This window comes from Lepidochelys kempii, chromosome 3 (assembly GCF_965140285.1).
Source record: "Lepidochelys kempii isolate rLepKem1 chromosome 3, rLepKem1.hap1, whole genome shotgun sequence".
NCBI classification, from domain to species: Eukaryota; Metazoa; Chordata; order Testudines; family Cheloniidae; genus Lepidochelys; species Lepidochelys kempii.
In genome coordinates, this window is record NC_136382.1 from 175,575,508 (window position 1) to 175,593,084 (window position 17,577).

The following is a 17,577-nucleotide window of genomic DNA, read 5'->3' on the forward strand; positions in this document are numbered from 1 at the left end:
AGCAGCTTTCTCTGCTTGACCAAATAAGTGCTCCCCACTCCCCTACTGTATTATTTGGAGAGGGTTGTTGTGTCTCCACAGGCCCAGACAGACTGTGTGCATGTGCACTGGGGGAAGAAGGGGAGTGACTCCCTGTCCTCCTTGCCTACTTATAAATATAGCAGCTTGCTCCTTGCACTCACTTCCTCCATCTCTGCTAAGTGCCGGTATGTGTTACTGGCTCCTGGCCTGTAATATTTTGGGGCTGCCTTCCATGCCCTCTATGAACTCTAAGGTCCCATGTGCTACTCGCCTGACCCTACATGAGGGGCTGCTGGACGGACACCTGCTGCTACCAAAAAAGAGCCCAAGGCTTCTTTTCCAGATGTTCAGATGACAACACAAGGGGTGGAGCTTATTTCTGATTCAGGGCTACATACTTCAGGGGTAAAAAAACATATTTAAAATAACTCACTGAGCAATCAGTAACCTAACTCTCTTTTTTTTCCTTCTGAAACAAAGTGAAAGGCAGGGGAGCATCAAGTATACCCCTGTCTTTAACTTTGAGTATTTTGGCTTTAAGAACTTTGTGTTCTTTCTTTTAAATGGGAACATTCTAGTCGGGATTTCCCCCCCTTGCATTACGGATGCATACTCACCACCTTCACAACATATCCTACTGGGAATTATACTATTGCTCTTTTAGACATCATACACGCAGAGTTCCAAATTGTAACCAAGCACACAAGGAACACAGACCTGGCAGCAGGTCATCGTTTAACTCCTTTCCCTCACACACACCCACACTCCCCCCACTAGATTACTTACCGTAGTTCTTCCAGTGTTTGCTGTACTTCTCGCAAGGCGTCAGCTTCCAGATTATTGACAAGTTCTTTTCGATACCGGGCAATGAATGGAATTGTGTTTTCATCACGGAAAAGGCAAATTATGTTTGCACATACCCATGGTTCAATATTTGTTCTTTCTGACAGGACCTGCCACAAGAAAACAAATAACTATTTTTAAAGCTGGTAAATTGGCTTAGTATCTTCACTTTGGTTTCATATCCAGCCAGGATAGAGTGCTGTTTGTGCACAACACTGCCCTCTGCTGGATGGAATGCCAGGCTTGCAAAAGCATGTGTCATATACTATAATACTGCTACAGGTACTTGAATTTGTACTTAAGACAAAAGAATGAGTTCTGGCATATAATGATCATGAAATAAAGTGGCCACTGTGGGGGGGACACAAGGGGGATAGGATAAACATGAAGCACCAGGTGGCCACAATCCTGTTATACTAGATCAGTGGTGACCAGAAAGTCATTATTAAAGACTGCTCCATGTATGATGTGACTTTGATAATCTCAGGCTCTTTCCTTACATGCAAGGGTCAATATCGCAAAAACCATAATCATATTATAGGCACCTTTGCTATCAGTCTTAGTAGAAACCAAGGGCTGAATGTACCCTGGAATATCCTCAGCCATGTGGGTGGCTAAGGTACATTGATACAGTGGTATGGTGAAGATTATACTCCCTCTGTCAGTGTATAGCTGCTCTGTGGATAAACAGAAGACTTCAGTCTCCAGGGCACTAAAACTGAACTGAGGTGAGAACGCCATCAATCCTAACCAAAATATGCAATTTTCAATATTAGGCCAATTTTCTAACAGAATAATCACCACAAAAAAACCACCCAAATATTAAAAATAGCTGCAGTAGGTTGTTTTGGAAAAAAAAAAAAACTGGCATTGTAGAACCCTATATTTAAAAAAAAAATTGCAGACTTTGTCCACTGGGAACCAAGATGATGCCATCAAGCTCATTTTACTGAAGTCTCAATAATTAAATACAAGCAGAATTTTCCAAGTATCCTAAGGCCTGATCTACACACAGATTTTGTACTGATATACTGATATAATTCAGTGAAGGGTAGATTTTTCTATTGATATATTTCAGAGTAGCAGCCATGTTAATCTGTATCTGCAAAAAGAAAAGGAGGACTTGTGGCACCTTAGAGACTAACAAATTTATTTGAGCATAAGCTTTTGTGAGCTACAGCTCACTTCATCGGATGCATGCAGTGGAAAATACAGTGGGGCGATTTTATATACAAAGAGAAAATGAAACAATGGGTGTTACCATACACACTGTAAAGAGAGTGATCAGGTAAGGTGAGCTATTACCAGCAGGAGAGAAAATTAAAAAAAAAATAAAAAAACATTTTGTAGTGATAATCAAGGTGGGCCATTTCCAGCAGTTGACAAGAATGTGTGAGGAACAGTAGTGGGGAAAAACAAACATGGGGAAATAGTTTTACTTTGTGTAATGACCCATCCACTCCCAGTCTTTATTCAAGCCTAAGTTAATTATATCCAGTTTACAAATTAATTCCAATTCAGCAGTCTCTCGTTGGAGTCTGTTTTTGAAGTTTTTTTGTTGAAGAATTGCCACTTTTAGATCTATAATAGAGTGACCAGAGAGATTGAAGTGTTCTCCGATCAGTTTTTGAATGTTATAATTCTTGACGTCTGATTGGACTGCTGAATTGGAATTAATTTGCGAACTGGACACCATTAATTTAGGCTTGAATAAAGACTGGGAGTGGATGGGTCATTACACAAAGTAAAACTATTTCCCCATGTTTATTTCCCCCCCATACTGTTCCTCACGCGTTCTTGTCAACAGCTGGAAATGGCCCACCTTGATCATCACTACAAAAGGTTTTTTTCCTTTCCTGCTGGTAATAGCTCACCTTACCTGATCACTCTTGTTACAGTGTGTATGGTAACACCCATTGTTTGATGTTCTCTGTGTATATAAAATTGCCCCACTGTATTTTCCACTGCATGCATCCGATGAAGTGAGCTGTAGCTCACAAAAGCTTATGCTCAAATAAATTTGTTAGTCTCTAAGGTGCCAAAAGTACTCCTTTTCTTTTTTCTATTGATATAGTTATACCAGTACAATCCCTAGAGTCAGTATATGGGAATAAGCTCTTCTGGGATAAGTGCCCTTTATGCCAGTATAACTGCATCTACCCTACAGTAGTTTGCATCACTTTAACTGTCCTTGGATAGTTAAAGTGGCACAACTTGTATGTGTAGACAACGCCCCAAGTGACTTAGAAGCCTCTGAAAATTTTACTCTATATGACTATACAAACACACACATGCTCACCTGTGATAATACAAATCACATTTGAAGCTACATAAAATATCTTCTGTACCTTACTGAGTACCTAGTTTATAACCAACAGCATAATGCACACACAGGCTTAGGTAATAAACAAGAACATGGGAGAACTTCAAGGAGTTTGCCCACAATATTTACAGGAATTTCTTCCCTTTAGAAGTCAGCAGAATTTCAAGAAAGTCAGGGAGAGAATTTTGATAATCTATTCTAATATTTTTAATGTAGTAGCAAGCTGTACAGTACAGTAGCATGAGTACGCTAAAATGTGCTGCTCTATTCCAATCATGTCCCAGTGTTCCATAGCTACATACAACCTCGTAGAACGAGGGCATTAACTGGCTATTTCCTCAACACCTGCATTTAAATGGTCATGATTAGGCTTCAAAGTTAATATTATACTGAGATGCATGAAGATGTTCTCACACTATTTGACATTATTGTTTTAAGTCTATCTGGATGAAGGTTCCATTCTGGCTGATATATATGCTGAAGTCTATCTCCAAAACAAATGGGCCATGATTTATCATACTTAAAACTTACATTTGAGAAATTACTATAAAGTCTGCAAACAAAAAAATCCTAAATTTTCAAGATTTCCATAGCTGCAGGGTGCTACAGTCTTTGAATTGCAACTCCCTCAAGCTCTAATGGAGATAAAGAGGAAGAAAGTGAGATTGTTCTGTAAATCGCTACATAATCTTTAATTCAAAGTTTGTCTACAAGTGACAAATGTCAGAATGACATCTGAATGGAAATTTGTAAAACTGGTTATTCAGAGGCATTTTATAGTGAACTATAACTTTCATCTGTGTAGCTTGTCATGGCCTATGTTTAATCTAAGAACAAACTAGTAAATAAAGTAACTCAAGCACTATTTATTTAAGAGTCCCATGCTACTTCCTGGAATGTGTCAACAGCTCTTATTGAAGTCAATAGGAATCACGACTGTGTACCACAGCCCAAGTTAGTCCTATTTCTGTACACTACAGTATAGTTTTAGTGGACTGCTATAAAGAAATGGAAGAGATGTCATACCTGCACAATGTCCCAGTTCATTTCTAATTCCTCTTGGTGCTTGGTGCTTCCAGGATGTTTTACTGGTTTTCCTTGAGGAAGTGTTGTCAATTTTATCCTTTTTAAAGGGGGTTCATCAAATGTAAAATCTTCTTCATATTTCTCCTGCTTTACTTCATTTTCCATCAAAGGCGCACTTGTTGAGGGTATTTCATCACTATCTAGGTTATCCATCTTTCCTTGAATAACATTTATTTTTGTTCCCTGAGGCATTTTTGGCTTTTTAGTTCTAGTTTTTGGTTTGGGGTCTGTCTCTTCTTTAGGATGTAAAAGTTTCAGTCCATCTTTACTGTCTTCATCAGCAGCAATAGGCAAAGATACATTCTGCCAAATAAACCATCAAAGTAAATTAAACACTGAATATCATGAATTAATCCAATAAAAACATAACAGCTTTAATGTAAGAGTTGTCACATGGAGAACTTGATGGTAGACATCATTTCCCCAAGTTATGGCCCTATACTGAGAGGTGCTCAGAGCCTCACAGTTGGTGTTCAGCATTTTAAAATCAGGCCCCTAATTCAGTGCACCTTGTCTTAAGCACACCTTCAAAGGACCAGCAAAAAGATAACAAAAACTGCAGCCTAGTAGAGATGGGCTTTGAAGATCAAAGTAACTCTAGAAATCTTGGAATTATTTTTAAACTGCTCTCTTAAAACAGAGGGTTACCTATGGAGAGAATGTAGGCCACGGGTTTCACTGCCTACATTGTGTATATATAATTAAGTGCTCTAACAGACTGAGCTTGGAACTAGAAAGCACCCCCTGAGTTCCAATTCCATCCCTTACACTAAGCTGTTGAGAAGCCTTGGGCAAGTCACAACTGGTTTGTGCCCCAGTTTTTCCATCAAAGTTCTTCTTTGGGATCCAGGAATGGACTTCTCAAAGGCTGGCAAACACAGTAAGAAAGGGAGCGTCAAACACAGGGGGATCTTATACATAGGACATGCACCCTGGAATACCTAAGCACATTAGGGTAAGTTACAAACAGAGTCGCTTCCCTCGTGATGAATATCCTCCCTGCAATTTTTTCTAATCTTGAGCATTTCGTGGCCCTACTCTTATATTTTAGCATCAAATATTTGATGAAAGACACAAGGAAAGTCATTCAAACATATTCATTAGGTCTTCAAACGGAACTGGCTTCACTGCTGCTGGGTAAAGATTTACTGAAAAATATTCTGCCAGCTGCACTATGGAACCAACACTAACTCATGGTAATATAACACGTACAGCATTTCTATCCTTTCCGTTCTGCTAAGAATTTACCTGGAGCACCAGAGTTGGGAAAAGCTGGAAGAGAATGCAAACTCAGTACAACAAAATGACATTTCAGTACTGTTTAATTTCCTCTAAAGGAGGGGACGAGGTAGATAGGGGTTTTTGTTTTTTTATTCATATATAAAACCTCATGGCTATAAAGAGATATATGGCCTAATTCTCAGAGGTGTTGAGCACCTACAACTCTCAGTAGGAAAGTTTTGGCCATTGCATTTGACAGCTTTAGTAGTTTTGTGTGTCCTGCTTACAGATACCTACCGGCTCCTCTTTTACTGCTGTCTTCCTGGTCCTTTTCCTAACCACAGTTGACCGTGGAGCAGCAGCCTTTTTAGGTTTTGACTCAGGTTTTTTTGGCAGCCTACGTTTACTTGCCACTTTGCTTTTTGGTTCCCACTCCTCCTCTTCCTCCTCTGATTCAGAGGAGCTGAAACAAAAGTAAACATTGCAAGAGGAAAAACATCTGTAAGGCTATATCTATTCTACAGAGCCTAGACGGATACAGTCCCCTAAGCACAGACCAGTGTGGGAACACCACCTCCCCAAACATTAACTACATCAACAGCAGCACTCTTTTGTTAACACAGCTGCATTACAATGGGGTTGTTGTCAGCATAACTATGTCGCTATGGAGGGTGATTTTTTTCAGTACAAGTTTTAAGTGTAGATGGAGCTGTTTTCTGAAGTAAAGGGAAATGGCCAGGGAAGATGAGCAGGAAGGGATGCAGAGCCTATAAGTAAAGCCTTTTATCCTACTGCAGTTAGTGGCCGGAGCGAAGTGCAGGATCTAGAGCTACTCCAGGCAGACCTCTGGCGTTGCTAAAGTGGTACACAAGGGTTTGTACATGGTTGGTTTTGTTTTGGGGACTTTAGTAGTTAGTCTTTAGTCTAAGGGCTTGGCTACACTTGCAGATGTAGAACGCTGGGAGTTAAACCAGCCCTCGGAGATAGCAGCAGGGAAAGCGCTGCCGTGTATTCACACTGTCAGCTGCAAGCGCAGTAGCGTGACCACATTAGTAGCTCTTGCAAGGCCAGAGAGAGCAGTGCATTGTGGTAGCTATCCCAATGTGCAAGTGGCTGCTGCATGCTTTGGAAAGGGTTTGCAATGCCTAATGGGGCAGGCCCAGCATCAGATGATGCGTTTCCCAATCCCATTGTTCTAGAGTACTAGAATCCTACAGTACTAGATTGCCAGCTGCTTTTCAAATGGCACGATGGAGTGTGACAGTGAGTGTGTTGTGTATATGTGGGGGGAGAGACAGTATGTTTTGGGGGGCAGAGTGTGTGTCAGCATGCTGTCTTGTAAGTTCAGACAGCGGCAGGGGAAAGGGGGAAACCCCAACATCAGCTCCCACCCTCCACCTCTCTCTCTCTCACTCACACACACACACCCTGCCTCTGCAGCAGGAGCATTCCACAGTAACGGTTTGCTTTGTGTCCCAGAGCAGATAAGTATGCCGGCTGTCAGAAATGGAGCTTTGAAAGGGATATTAGCATGCCTGTAGCCGAGTTCAAAACCATGACGAGAGTGGGGCCCCTTGACTTCAAAGGATTATAGGACGGTTCTGGAGGCTAATCACAGTGCAGTAATGCAACATATCATGTACACTGACACCTCAGCGCTCCAGCCAGGGTGCAGCAAGCCCTATGCTTCTCGTGGAGATGGATTACCAGCAGCGCTCCAGCCACAGAGTCCAGGCGCTCTAAGTGCCTTGCCAGTGTGGACACCTCAGGAGTTAGGGTGCCTGGGGCTGATTTAACACACTTTAACTTGCAAGTGTAGATAAGACCTAACACACACATTTTGACATTTGTTATTTTCATCGTGTGTGTTAAATATGCAGGTGGGGGAAGGGGTGTTTTGTAAATTAATCCCTTTTTTATATTAATCCTTTATCTTCTCTGACCAGGGATCTTGAGAACACCCTCTGTCTCACTTATACTGCACCAGAATGAGCTCCCAACCTCATACTTGAAGCAAATTATATGCAACAATATGCATTACTGAAACCAAACAGGATTGTAAAAAATATGTTCTGTAGACCAAAAAATTTGAATGGAAAATTAATCTTACGATTTAAGAAAGGAGGGTAACTCATCATCTTCTTCTGATATCAGTGGTTTTGCTTTAGATTTTGCAATCCTTGGTAGAGTTGTCATCTGAAAGGAAGAGAGGTCGGGGGGAAAACCAACAACAATCAATTATAAAAATATTCTCTCTCATCTAGCTTATCAGAATTGTACCCTATGGAGTACATTCTCCTTTCCCAGTGTGGGAAATTGGCACACAAGTCTGCATGTAATATGATCAGAATATACTCCTATATGTTAAAGAACTTAGACCACAGCATCAAATCAATATAATCCCACAACACTTTGCTGTGGGGAAAATTACATACAGCCAATGCAGTCAATTTAGACACAAACCTATGCCATTTTTTTTAACCAATTTAAGTCAAAATAAGATACTTCTATTCCGAAATAAAATGATCCACAAACTTGCACCAAAACAACAGCCTGTTTTAATCCACACTTTTGTTATAACGCGTGAATGAAAACTGATTTGTTGTTTCAGTGCAAGCTTGTGTGTGGACCAGCCCTAACAAAATGGATGTCATTTCACCAACCTTATGGCATGTTAACAACAAGACATGCCAGACTTCCCCAAATCCAACGTGTACATAGACAGCAATTCCAAATAATTAGCCCACAGGCCCTGGATTACAAACACCCTCTCTGATCAACCCAGAAACTAGGTTTAAATTCCAAGAATGTGGGTTAATTTTCAGAGACACACAGCTACATATATTCCATACAACAATGGTGAGTTGTTAGACGTACACACACTTCCCTCAGAGACAAGTTGCATCCCATCTTTGAATTTGGATACCACAAATAAAAACAATGTTTAAAAAGTAACTGTTTGCAAATATATTGTATAAAACAATTACCAAAGCAAGAACAATTCTTTTCAAGATGTTATTGAATTAATAGTAGATAAGATCCTGAAATCATGTACTTACAGAGAATTGCCTATATACAATTTCTGTAAGAAAATCTGGCAAGCCTCCACATAACTCTTCCCTCTCCTCTGTTCAGCTGTGTTTGGGTTCAAATATCCTCTCTTATGACATCACAGAGGATTGAGCCTTGACCATCAGTTAAGCACTTTGATTAGCTCATCTCTGGTGGCTTGGGAAACCCCTCTGCAGGATCCATTCCTTGCATTCCCAGGGAAATGGCTAAGTTACCCATTATTCCCCCATGGCTTTTGAAGTTGTCAGCCTTACATGTGCACAGACCAGTGGTAACGTGAATCTGAATCGCCCTTCTTAACATCTAGATGTCCTGCTAATTGAATGGGCTCTTAAAACTGGCTTTTGCCCTCTAGGATGACTAGGTCTTACTTTTTACATGGCTTTACCTATCAACATGTTATATCTATCCCTGCCAACAACAGGACATTGAAGTTGTCTCTGTGTTTCTGTTCTGCAAGCAGTGGGTACAACTCCGCAACAAATGTGCTTGGATTGGTCAGATTTTTTTTAAACTGATTGTTCCGTATCATTGTAAGCAGACAGGTGGAGTTTGTATCTCAGAATTATAAGACAGCACCTTCCTGCATTAAAGGTCTCAGATACCATGTCAGGAGCATAGCAGCCCCGCCCCCGCCCCGCCCAAAATCAATTTGTTCCTTGGTGTTTGGGCAGTTTTTCCAAAGCAGGGTAAGTGCCCTGAAAACCACACATTTTCACACGTGAACCAGGTAACTGTGTCCCTTTGCAAACATAGCCCTTTAAATCAACCCCACCCAGACACTATGAACTTGACCTACTACCAACAATAGCTTTCAGTAGCTTTCCCCCATGAACTGGTACTAGACTGCTAGTGTTGATAGGACAAAACCATTTTCCAGCACCATTGCAGAAGACATGACTGAGCCCTACGTCAACCAGCACCAGCAGTTAAATTGCACTCAGAACTGGTTCCCACTGCAGAAAACATTTGTCAATAATAGATCATTTCTTAAGGCAGAAATCCCATTCACGTGAATGGGGGAATGTTGCTCTCTTAAAGGAGGCTATAAATCTGCACGGAACACACAGGACACTACTCACCTTTTAGCTGTCTAAGTTACTCTACAGTCCTCCACAAGCTGCACTGCTAGCGGTTTTCTCTCTCTGATACTCTTGCTCCTTCATGCAGTCACTTCTTTCTCCCCTTTCCTCTGATCTTTAAAGCTGAAAGGTCACTGTGCCAGACTCCTGCATGAATCAGATATTTATTGTTTTTACAAAAGACATATGAAAAAGATATTTTGTTTCAATTTTGTAGCTTCTGCAAAATAACTACATTGAAAGAACATTATTAAAGTTTGTGAAGTTAATTTCTTGAAAATCGGGACATCTTAGTGTAATGGTTCAGGGTGAGTTGAACCTTTCACCTCTCTCTCTCGGTCTTTCCGTGGCACCCCTTTCAAGAGACAGGCCCACACCTACACTTCTTTCAAGTCCGACTCCTATGGTTCACCCCACTTTTAGACTGGGTCTCCAGGTTACAGCATCCCCATTTACCAACCATGCTTCCTCAGCAGGTCCAACGGGTTTTGCCCCTGCTATATATAGACTTCCCTTCAGGAGCCTGTGAACAGCATGAAAATACCACGACTTCAGCCAGCTTCTTCAAAACAACACCAAAGAGAGAAAAAAGGCTAACACAATAAAAAAGGCCCACACGCATATTGTCTTAGGCCTTGTCTACACTGGCAAGTTTCTGCACAGTGAAGCAGCTTTCTGCAGTGTAACTCCCGGGGTGCACACACTGCCAAGCCACTTAGCACGCAGAAACTGCGCAGTTGTAGCACTTTAAAAAAAACCACCCTGACGAGAGGCACACAGCTTTCTGCACCGGGGCTACAGCGCTGCGGTGCCAGTGTAAACACCTGCTGGATTACAGCGCTGTGACTGGCCTCCAGAAGGTGTCCCACAATGCCTGTTCTCACCTCTCTGATTATCGGTTTGAACTCTACTGCCCTGCCCTCAGGTGACCAACCGTCATCCCCACCCCGTAAAGTCCTTTGGAATTTTGGAGGTCCCCTTCCTGTTGGCTCAGTGACACATGCAGTGGTCTTAGCACATCTTTCCGGGTGGCCAGGCTTGCTCCACGCCCGAGGCGATCTCCCGCTTGCAGCAATGCCGAGCTGCTGGATCTCGTCAGCATTTGGGGAGAGGAGGCTGTCCAGTCCCCGCTGCGCTCCAGCCACAGGAATTATGATACCTACGGACAGATTTCATGATGCATGACAGAAAGGAGCCATGATAGGGACACACTGCAGTGCAGGGTCAAAGTGAAGGAGCTGTGTAACACCTACCACAAAGCATGGGAGGCAAACCACCACTCCGGTGCTGCGCCCACAAGCTGCCGGTTCTACAAACAGCTGGACGCGATACCCAGTGACAACCCCACCTCCACTGCGAAGGCCACTGTGGATACTTTGGTGGCTCGAATGCCAGTTGAGATTGGACTGAGCCAGGAGGAGGAAATCTTGGATGAGGATGTGGAGGGGGACCCAGAGGCAGAGGATGAATCGGAGGTCAGAGACGCATGCAGCCAAGAGCTCTTCTCTACCCCGGCGGAGGCTATCCAGTCACAGCTGTCAGATCTTGGCAAAGCGCAAACAAGAGAGGAGGCCCATGGTAAGTGGATTTGATTTTGGGAACTGCTGAAGCGAGTTGTTGGGGGCAGGAGGGTTGCAGAAACCAGGCTTGTGTCTGTATGATGCGCACACCACCATATGCCTAGTCTGAGCGATGGAACAGGGTGCTGATCGACTCCCTCACTTTATTGGAATCTGCCTCAGATCTCCAGGAAACTCTCATGGAGATACTGGGCAATGCACTGCCGCAGGTTCTTTGGCAGAGCTGCTGTTTCTTGCCCCATCAATGGTAACTTTCCCGCGCCACTCTGCCGTCACAGGAGGGAGCGAGGGGGAGGCAGGGGAACCATTGTTGCACACAGCTGAGTTGCATAGGGGCTAGGGCAGAAACCGCAGGCTTGGAGAAGACCCTCCCTTGATTCCCTGCTCACCCTCAGCAGCGCGGTATCTTCCATAATGAACACAGCCTGGGGAAAATGTGAGGACAGGAATGATTATCAGGCCCCCGCTACAGTGCTGGCTCTCACCAAGAGCCATGTGCCCAGTGTACAGTAGGGTCCGGGAACACTGATTTACCCTGCCCCTGGGGCTACTCACCATTTTGGTGGTCTTGCGGCTCATGTGTGCTTCCCTGGGATCAGCCAGTTAGTGACAGGTGTGTGAATAGTGGCTGTTCTTTAAATCACTGAATCAGTGGTCAGTCTGTTGCAAACAGTACTGCTTCTGTAAACGGTTGCGTTTTGGCTTCACAGAGATGACCTTGGGAGCCCAGCCTCCCTCTTTGTTATCGCCGGCCGAATGGCTGTGCAGAATTAGAAAGCAGCCATGAAGAACTAAGGAGGACTTTCTGTGTGAGGTTATGATGCACTCCGCGGCCAAAAAGCAGGAATTGAAGGAGTGGCGGGACAGCGAGAAGAGGGACCAAAAGGAGAACGCGGCACGCCAGAATGAAGCCACGGAGCGGCTCTTAAAAGTTACGGAGCGCCAACCAGACACACTCCAGGTGCTACTAGCACTGCAAACAGAGCAGCTCCGCGCCCGCCCTCCCCTGCAGCTGCAGTCGCAAAACTCTCTCCCTTGCGCCCCCCAGACACCGCCAACGCACTCTTGTCAGCCTCCTGGCTCCAGTCTGTACCCGCAGCATTCCACTCCTGCCCCGTCACAGTCCAGCCCTGTGGACTCCCAGTACCCACGGCACTCAACACCCATCCCCCTGTAATTTAGCCCTGCTGAAGTCCAGTACCCGCTGCGCTGTACTCCAAAGGAGAAGGTTGGATATGACCCCTGGACATACAGAAATCTTTAACCATCCCCCACCTCCTCCTGGAACCTTCCCCGCCCCCAACCTCCTCGGTGCGGATGTGTATTTTTGTTTGTCTCCCTCCTCCAGTTGCTTTTTAATAAAAGAATTATGTTGGTTTGAAAGCAAATCTTTATTCTATTAATTGAAAGCAAACAGAGCCTGCAAAGCATCAGACAACTATCTTAAACCTTCATATTGCTTCGTCTGCACCAATTACAATCACCTCCTACCATTACAAGCACTGCACTCCCGAGCACAGCAACAAATATTAGTGGCTTTCAGCTTCAAATTGCTGCCTCAAGGCATCCCTGATCCTTATGGTTCGGCACTGCACCCCTCTAATAGCCCTGGTCTCTGGCTGTTCAAATTCAGCCTCCAGGCGCTGAGCCTCAGCAGTCCAGCCCTGAGTGAAGCTTTCACCCTTCCCTTCACAAATATTATGGAGCGTACAGCACGCAGTTATACGCATAGGAATATTGACATCGTCCAGGTCCAGCTTCCCATATAGGCAGTGCCAGTGGGCCTTTAAATGGCCAAAAGCACACTCAACAGTCATTCTGCACTTGCTCAGCCTGTTGTTGAACTGCTCCTTACTGCTGTCAAAGTGCCCTGTGTATGGCTTTCAAAGCCACGGCATTAAGGGGTAGGCGGGGTCTCCCAGGATCACAACGGCCATTTTGACTTCCCCTACAGTGATCTTCTGGTCCGTGAAGAAAGTCCCTGCTTGCAGCTTCCTGAACAGGTCAGTATTCCGAAAGATGTATGCATCATGGACCTCTCTGGACCAGCCTGCATTAACGTCTGTGAAACACCCATGGTGACCTTCAAGAGCCTGAAGAACCATTGAGAAATACCCCTTCCCATTAATATACTGGGTGGCTAGGTGGTCTGGTGCCAGAATTGGCATTTGCATGCCATCTATCACCCCTCCGCAGTTAGGGAAGCCCATTTGTGCAAAGCCATCCATAACGTCACGCGTATTTCCCAGAGTCACGGTCTTTTGGAGCAGGATGCAATTGATGGCCCTGCACGCTTCCATCAACACAAGTCCAACAGTTGACTTTCCCACTCCGAACTGGTCAGCGACTGATCAGTAGCAGTCTGGAGTAGCCAGCTTCCACAGTGCCATCGCCACACGGTTCTCCATTGGCAGGGCAGCTCTCATTCTCATATCCTTGCGCCTCAGGGCTGGGGCGAGCTCATCACATAGTTCCATTAACGTGGCTTTCACCATCCAAACGTTCTGCAGCCACTGCTCGTCATCCCAGACGTGCATGACGATGTGATCCCACCACTCAGTGCTTGTTTCCAGAGCCCAAAAGTGTGGTCAGCACCTCTGTGAATGCCACAAGCAATCTCGTGTCGTAGCTACTACACGTGGCGAGATCAATGTCGCACTCCTCTTGTCTTTGTAGTTTAAGGAATAATACCACTGCCACTCAAGACGTGTTAGTCAGATCGGGCAGCATACTGGTCAACAGTTTGGGATCCATTCCTGCAGACTGAAGAGGCAGAGCACGCAGTACACAAACCGTTGAAAGATGGCACCAAATGCAGACGCAAGCACAGGGATTGCTGGGATGTGAAGCAATGCATCACGGGGCATTGGGAGAGGACCCAGGATGCCCCACAACCCCTTCCGCCTTCCTACAACTCTTACTGGCACAAGAGAAAGAGGTGACCAGAGTGCACCACTCCAAGTATCGCTGCAAGTTCCGCAAGTGTGAACACACTATTGCGCAGGCAGCTCACAGTGTGAACACACAACAGCGTTTTCCCTTCTGTGCTCTCTGAGCAGCGCTATAACTGCTGGCACTGTGTAGACATACCCTTAGATAAACTTAGCACTTCCCTCAAGCCCAATTTCGTCATGGTACCCCAGCACTGGACTTGGACTACAACCTGTGTCTGTCTCTCAGCTTCTGGCTGAGGTTTCTAACTCCTCCCCAAGTCCTCTGATTCATTTTTCCCCACTGGATGTTTAAAGTGAAAATTGGCTTTGCATGTCACTTTCCTTGTGAATACCACCCAAGGGTGGTAATGTTCCAATAGTACGTAAGATCTCTGGAGCAGAAACTGTCTCTTAGCTACTTTTCTGTACTGCATAGCACAACGAGGGCCTAATCCTTAACTGGCATTCCTAGTTTCTACTGTAATACAAATGATAACCAATTCTAATACAGCAGCTGGGAAAAGCGTGACCGTCGAAGAGTGAACTCCTCCCAGAGTGCAGTACAGAGCACAGCTGGCGGAGCAGAGCCACCAAGAATTTAGCAAAGCAGAAGGCAAGGCGGCACATTTTTAGATTTCGGTCAGTCACCGTGGAACCAACTACACATACATCTTCATCTACACTATAAAAAAATTCCTGTTACCTGGACATTTGAATAAAGGATTCAGACTAATCCAGTTTAAAATGCTTTCTCTGCTTAGTGTGGACCAAACAGAAGTGTATTCATCGCCTACACACTATTGTAATAATCTTTGTATGAAATATGCCTTGTGAGGTATCATTTGAAAACTAACACCTCAGTCAACAATATCATGGTGAAATATATGTAGCAGTAGTATATGAAAAGTTATGAATTCCCCCTGTATGACATTATTAGCACAAGTTCAAAATCAGAAAGCCCTGCCTAGGCAAAAGCTGATAAACAAGCCTATCCTCAACAAGGGAAAATATGTTTACCTCAATTTACATATAAGTAGCAAACAGGTCCTTGAAACAGCAAGAGGAGGAGATGGTAGGAAATAGAAAGAACAGTTTGAATTTCAGCAAACAGAAGTGGGGAAAATAAAAGGAACATGAAGCCTCCTTCACCACCAGACTCCATGTCTCCGTCTTTACTGCTTGAATAAACTTTAGTTTGAAGGGTAACCTGCAAAGGAATCCACTTCAAAGGTTCACTGGACTATAAAAGAAAGTGGCAAAGAACCCCAAGTTGTCTCTCTTTCACCTAAGATGACAAAGGCACCAGCACCTTTAGGCCCCTGGGAGAGATCCTGACTAAGGGTATGTCTACACTAGCAAGTTTCTGAGCCACAAGTTATACCACTTTTATTAAAACACTGGAATTAAACCGCTGTGGCATGTCCACACTGTGCTCCTTGTGATGCTGGAGGGCATCCACATTAGCAGCTCTTGCAATGGCAAAGACAGCAGTGCATTGTGGTAGCTATCCCACTGTGCAACTGGCCACAGGATGCTTTGGGAAGAGTTTGCAATGCCTCATGGGGCAGGCACAGCGTCACATGACGCACATTTCCCAATCCCATTGTTCCATGGGCATCCTACTACATTGCCAGCTGCTTTCAACTGAAGGGGGAGTGTGTGTGACAGGAGTGTGCGCGCACATATGGAGGGGGGAGAGAGACAGTGTGTTTTGGAGGACAGAGTGTGTCAGCATACTGTCTTGTAAGTTCAGAGAGCGGCAGAAAGCAACCAGTCCTGAGGCAGGGGGAAACCCCAACATCAGCCCCCATCTTCCTCCCTGGGCTCTCTCTCTCCCTCTCTCTCACACACACACACAGACCTGCCTCTGTGTTCAACAGCACAAGCATTCCACATTAATGGTTTGCTTTGTGTCTCGGAGCAGATCAGGACGGCACCCAACGGCTGACAGAAATGGTGCTTTGAAAGGGGAGGGGTGCATGTCTCCAGGACAGCCAAGTTCAAAACCATGAGCAGAGCGGTCAGTTGAGGCATTATGGGACAGCTCCAGAGGCCAATTACAGCGCAGAAAGCAATGAAATTTCTACCCTGGCATTGAGCGCTGGAGCCTCTGCACAAATAGCCTTACGACTCTCGCCGAGGTGGTTTTTTTGCAGTGCTGCAACTGAGGAGTTTCTGTACACAAAGTGGCTTGGCAGCGTGCACATGTCTGCAGTTTGAGTGCAAAAAGCTGCTTTACTGCACAGAAACTTGCCAGTGTAGACAAGTCATTCACCATCTTGCAAGAAGACAGTGGGTGAAAAGGGCCATCTTAAACAAAGCCTTGAACCAAAACTTGCTCTCAGCCCTCCACACAGCTCCTCTTCAGCCAGTAGGGAGGATGTGCACCACTGACAGAAGGAGGGTAGTGTGGACATCAGCCACCACAGTAATTACTGTGGTGGCCATAAGTTGACCTAACATAGGTCAATTTAAGACTGTAGTGTCGACATGCCCTAAGTCTGTATGAAAAATTATAATTTCCAGGAAGATAATAAAAGTGAGACAGGAAGATTCAAGGCACAATCACACATCAACTGTAGAAACTCCAAAGCTGGGGTATCTGAAATGCTGGTCATGTTGATTGCTTGACAGAGCAGTTCATGGTTTGCTGCCTATCCCAAGTTCTGCTCTTATTTGGATGGGTCCCTCCAGTGTCTTGTAAGTCTAGCTTACAGAATGTTAATCAAACCCAAACTTGACTGTGTACAGGAAAAAATCCCACTGTTGTAATTGCCATAAGTAGGATGACCATATTTTCCCAAAGGGAACACAGGACAGCCCACAGGCTAGTTCACAGCCCTCCCACCGCCCACCCACACGGGGCCAGCCGGAGGCCCCCCTCACTCCCCACACACAAGCCTCTGCTGCCACCCACCCACGCGAGGCCAGCCTGAGGCCCCCCTCACTCCCCACACACAAGGCCCTGCTGCCACCCATCCACGCGGCGCCAGCCTGAGGCTCCCTTCTAACCCCTGTGCACGGAGCGATCCAAGCTACTTTCCTGAGCCCTCCCTCCTATGTGAGGCTGGCATTGCTGCTCGCTCCCCCCCCACCCCCACACATTCCTCCATGCCCTGCTAGGGATTGCACACCAATTTTTGGCAAAACCGTGCATTTGTCCAGTTTGCTCTTGCCAACTGATGATCAAATGGGACAAATGCCCAGTTCTGCCAAAAAAGTCGGAATGGCTGGGTCAAGGCTTAAAAAAGGGACTGTCCTGGCCAAAACGGGACACATGGTCACCCTAGCCATAAGGCAACATCACAACAAAGGTAACCAGATTTTCAAAGTGAAACACCACAACATCTGTCACGGGAGGCATGAGGGAAAGCATGGGTTGCTTTTGGTATTAAGGAGATGTACATTGGAGGGTA

At 45.0% G+C, this 17,577-nt stretch overlaps 1 protein-coding gene across 1 annotated transcript in view; it reads right to left on the reverse strand.

Moving 5' to 3' along the window:
- The window catches only part of SRBD1 (S1 RNA binding domain 1), a 227,030-nt gene that overhangs the window by 195,375 nt on the left and 14,078 nt on the right, over positions 1-17,577 (reverse strand). Inside the window, exons 3-7 of the mRNA XM_073339107.2 lie at positions 9,649-9,795; positions 7,605-7,690; positions 5,792-5,957; positions 4,214-4,576; positions 808-974 (exon numbers count right to left, since the gene is read on the reverse strand). Coding sequence (XP_073195208.1) covers positions 808-974; positions 4,214-4,576; positions 5,792-5,957; positions 7,605-7,690 — 782 coding nt within the window. The 5' untranslated portion in view covers positions 9,649-9,795. The remainder of the gene's footprint in view (positions 1-807; positions 975-4,213; positions 4,577-5,791; positions 5,958-7,604; positions 7,691-9,648; positions 9,796-17,577) is intronic.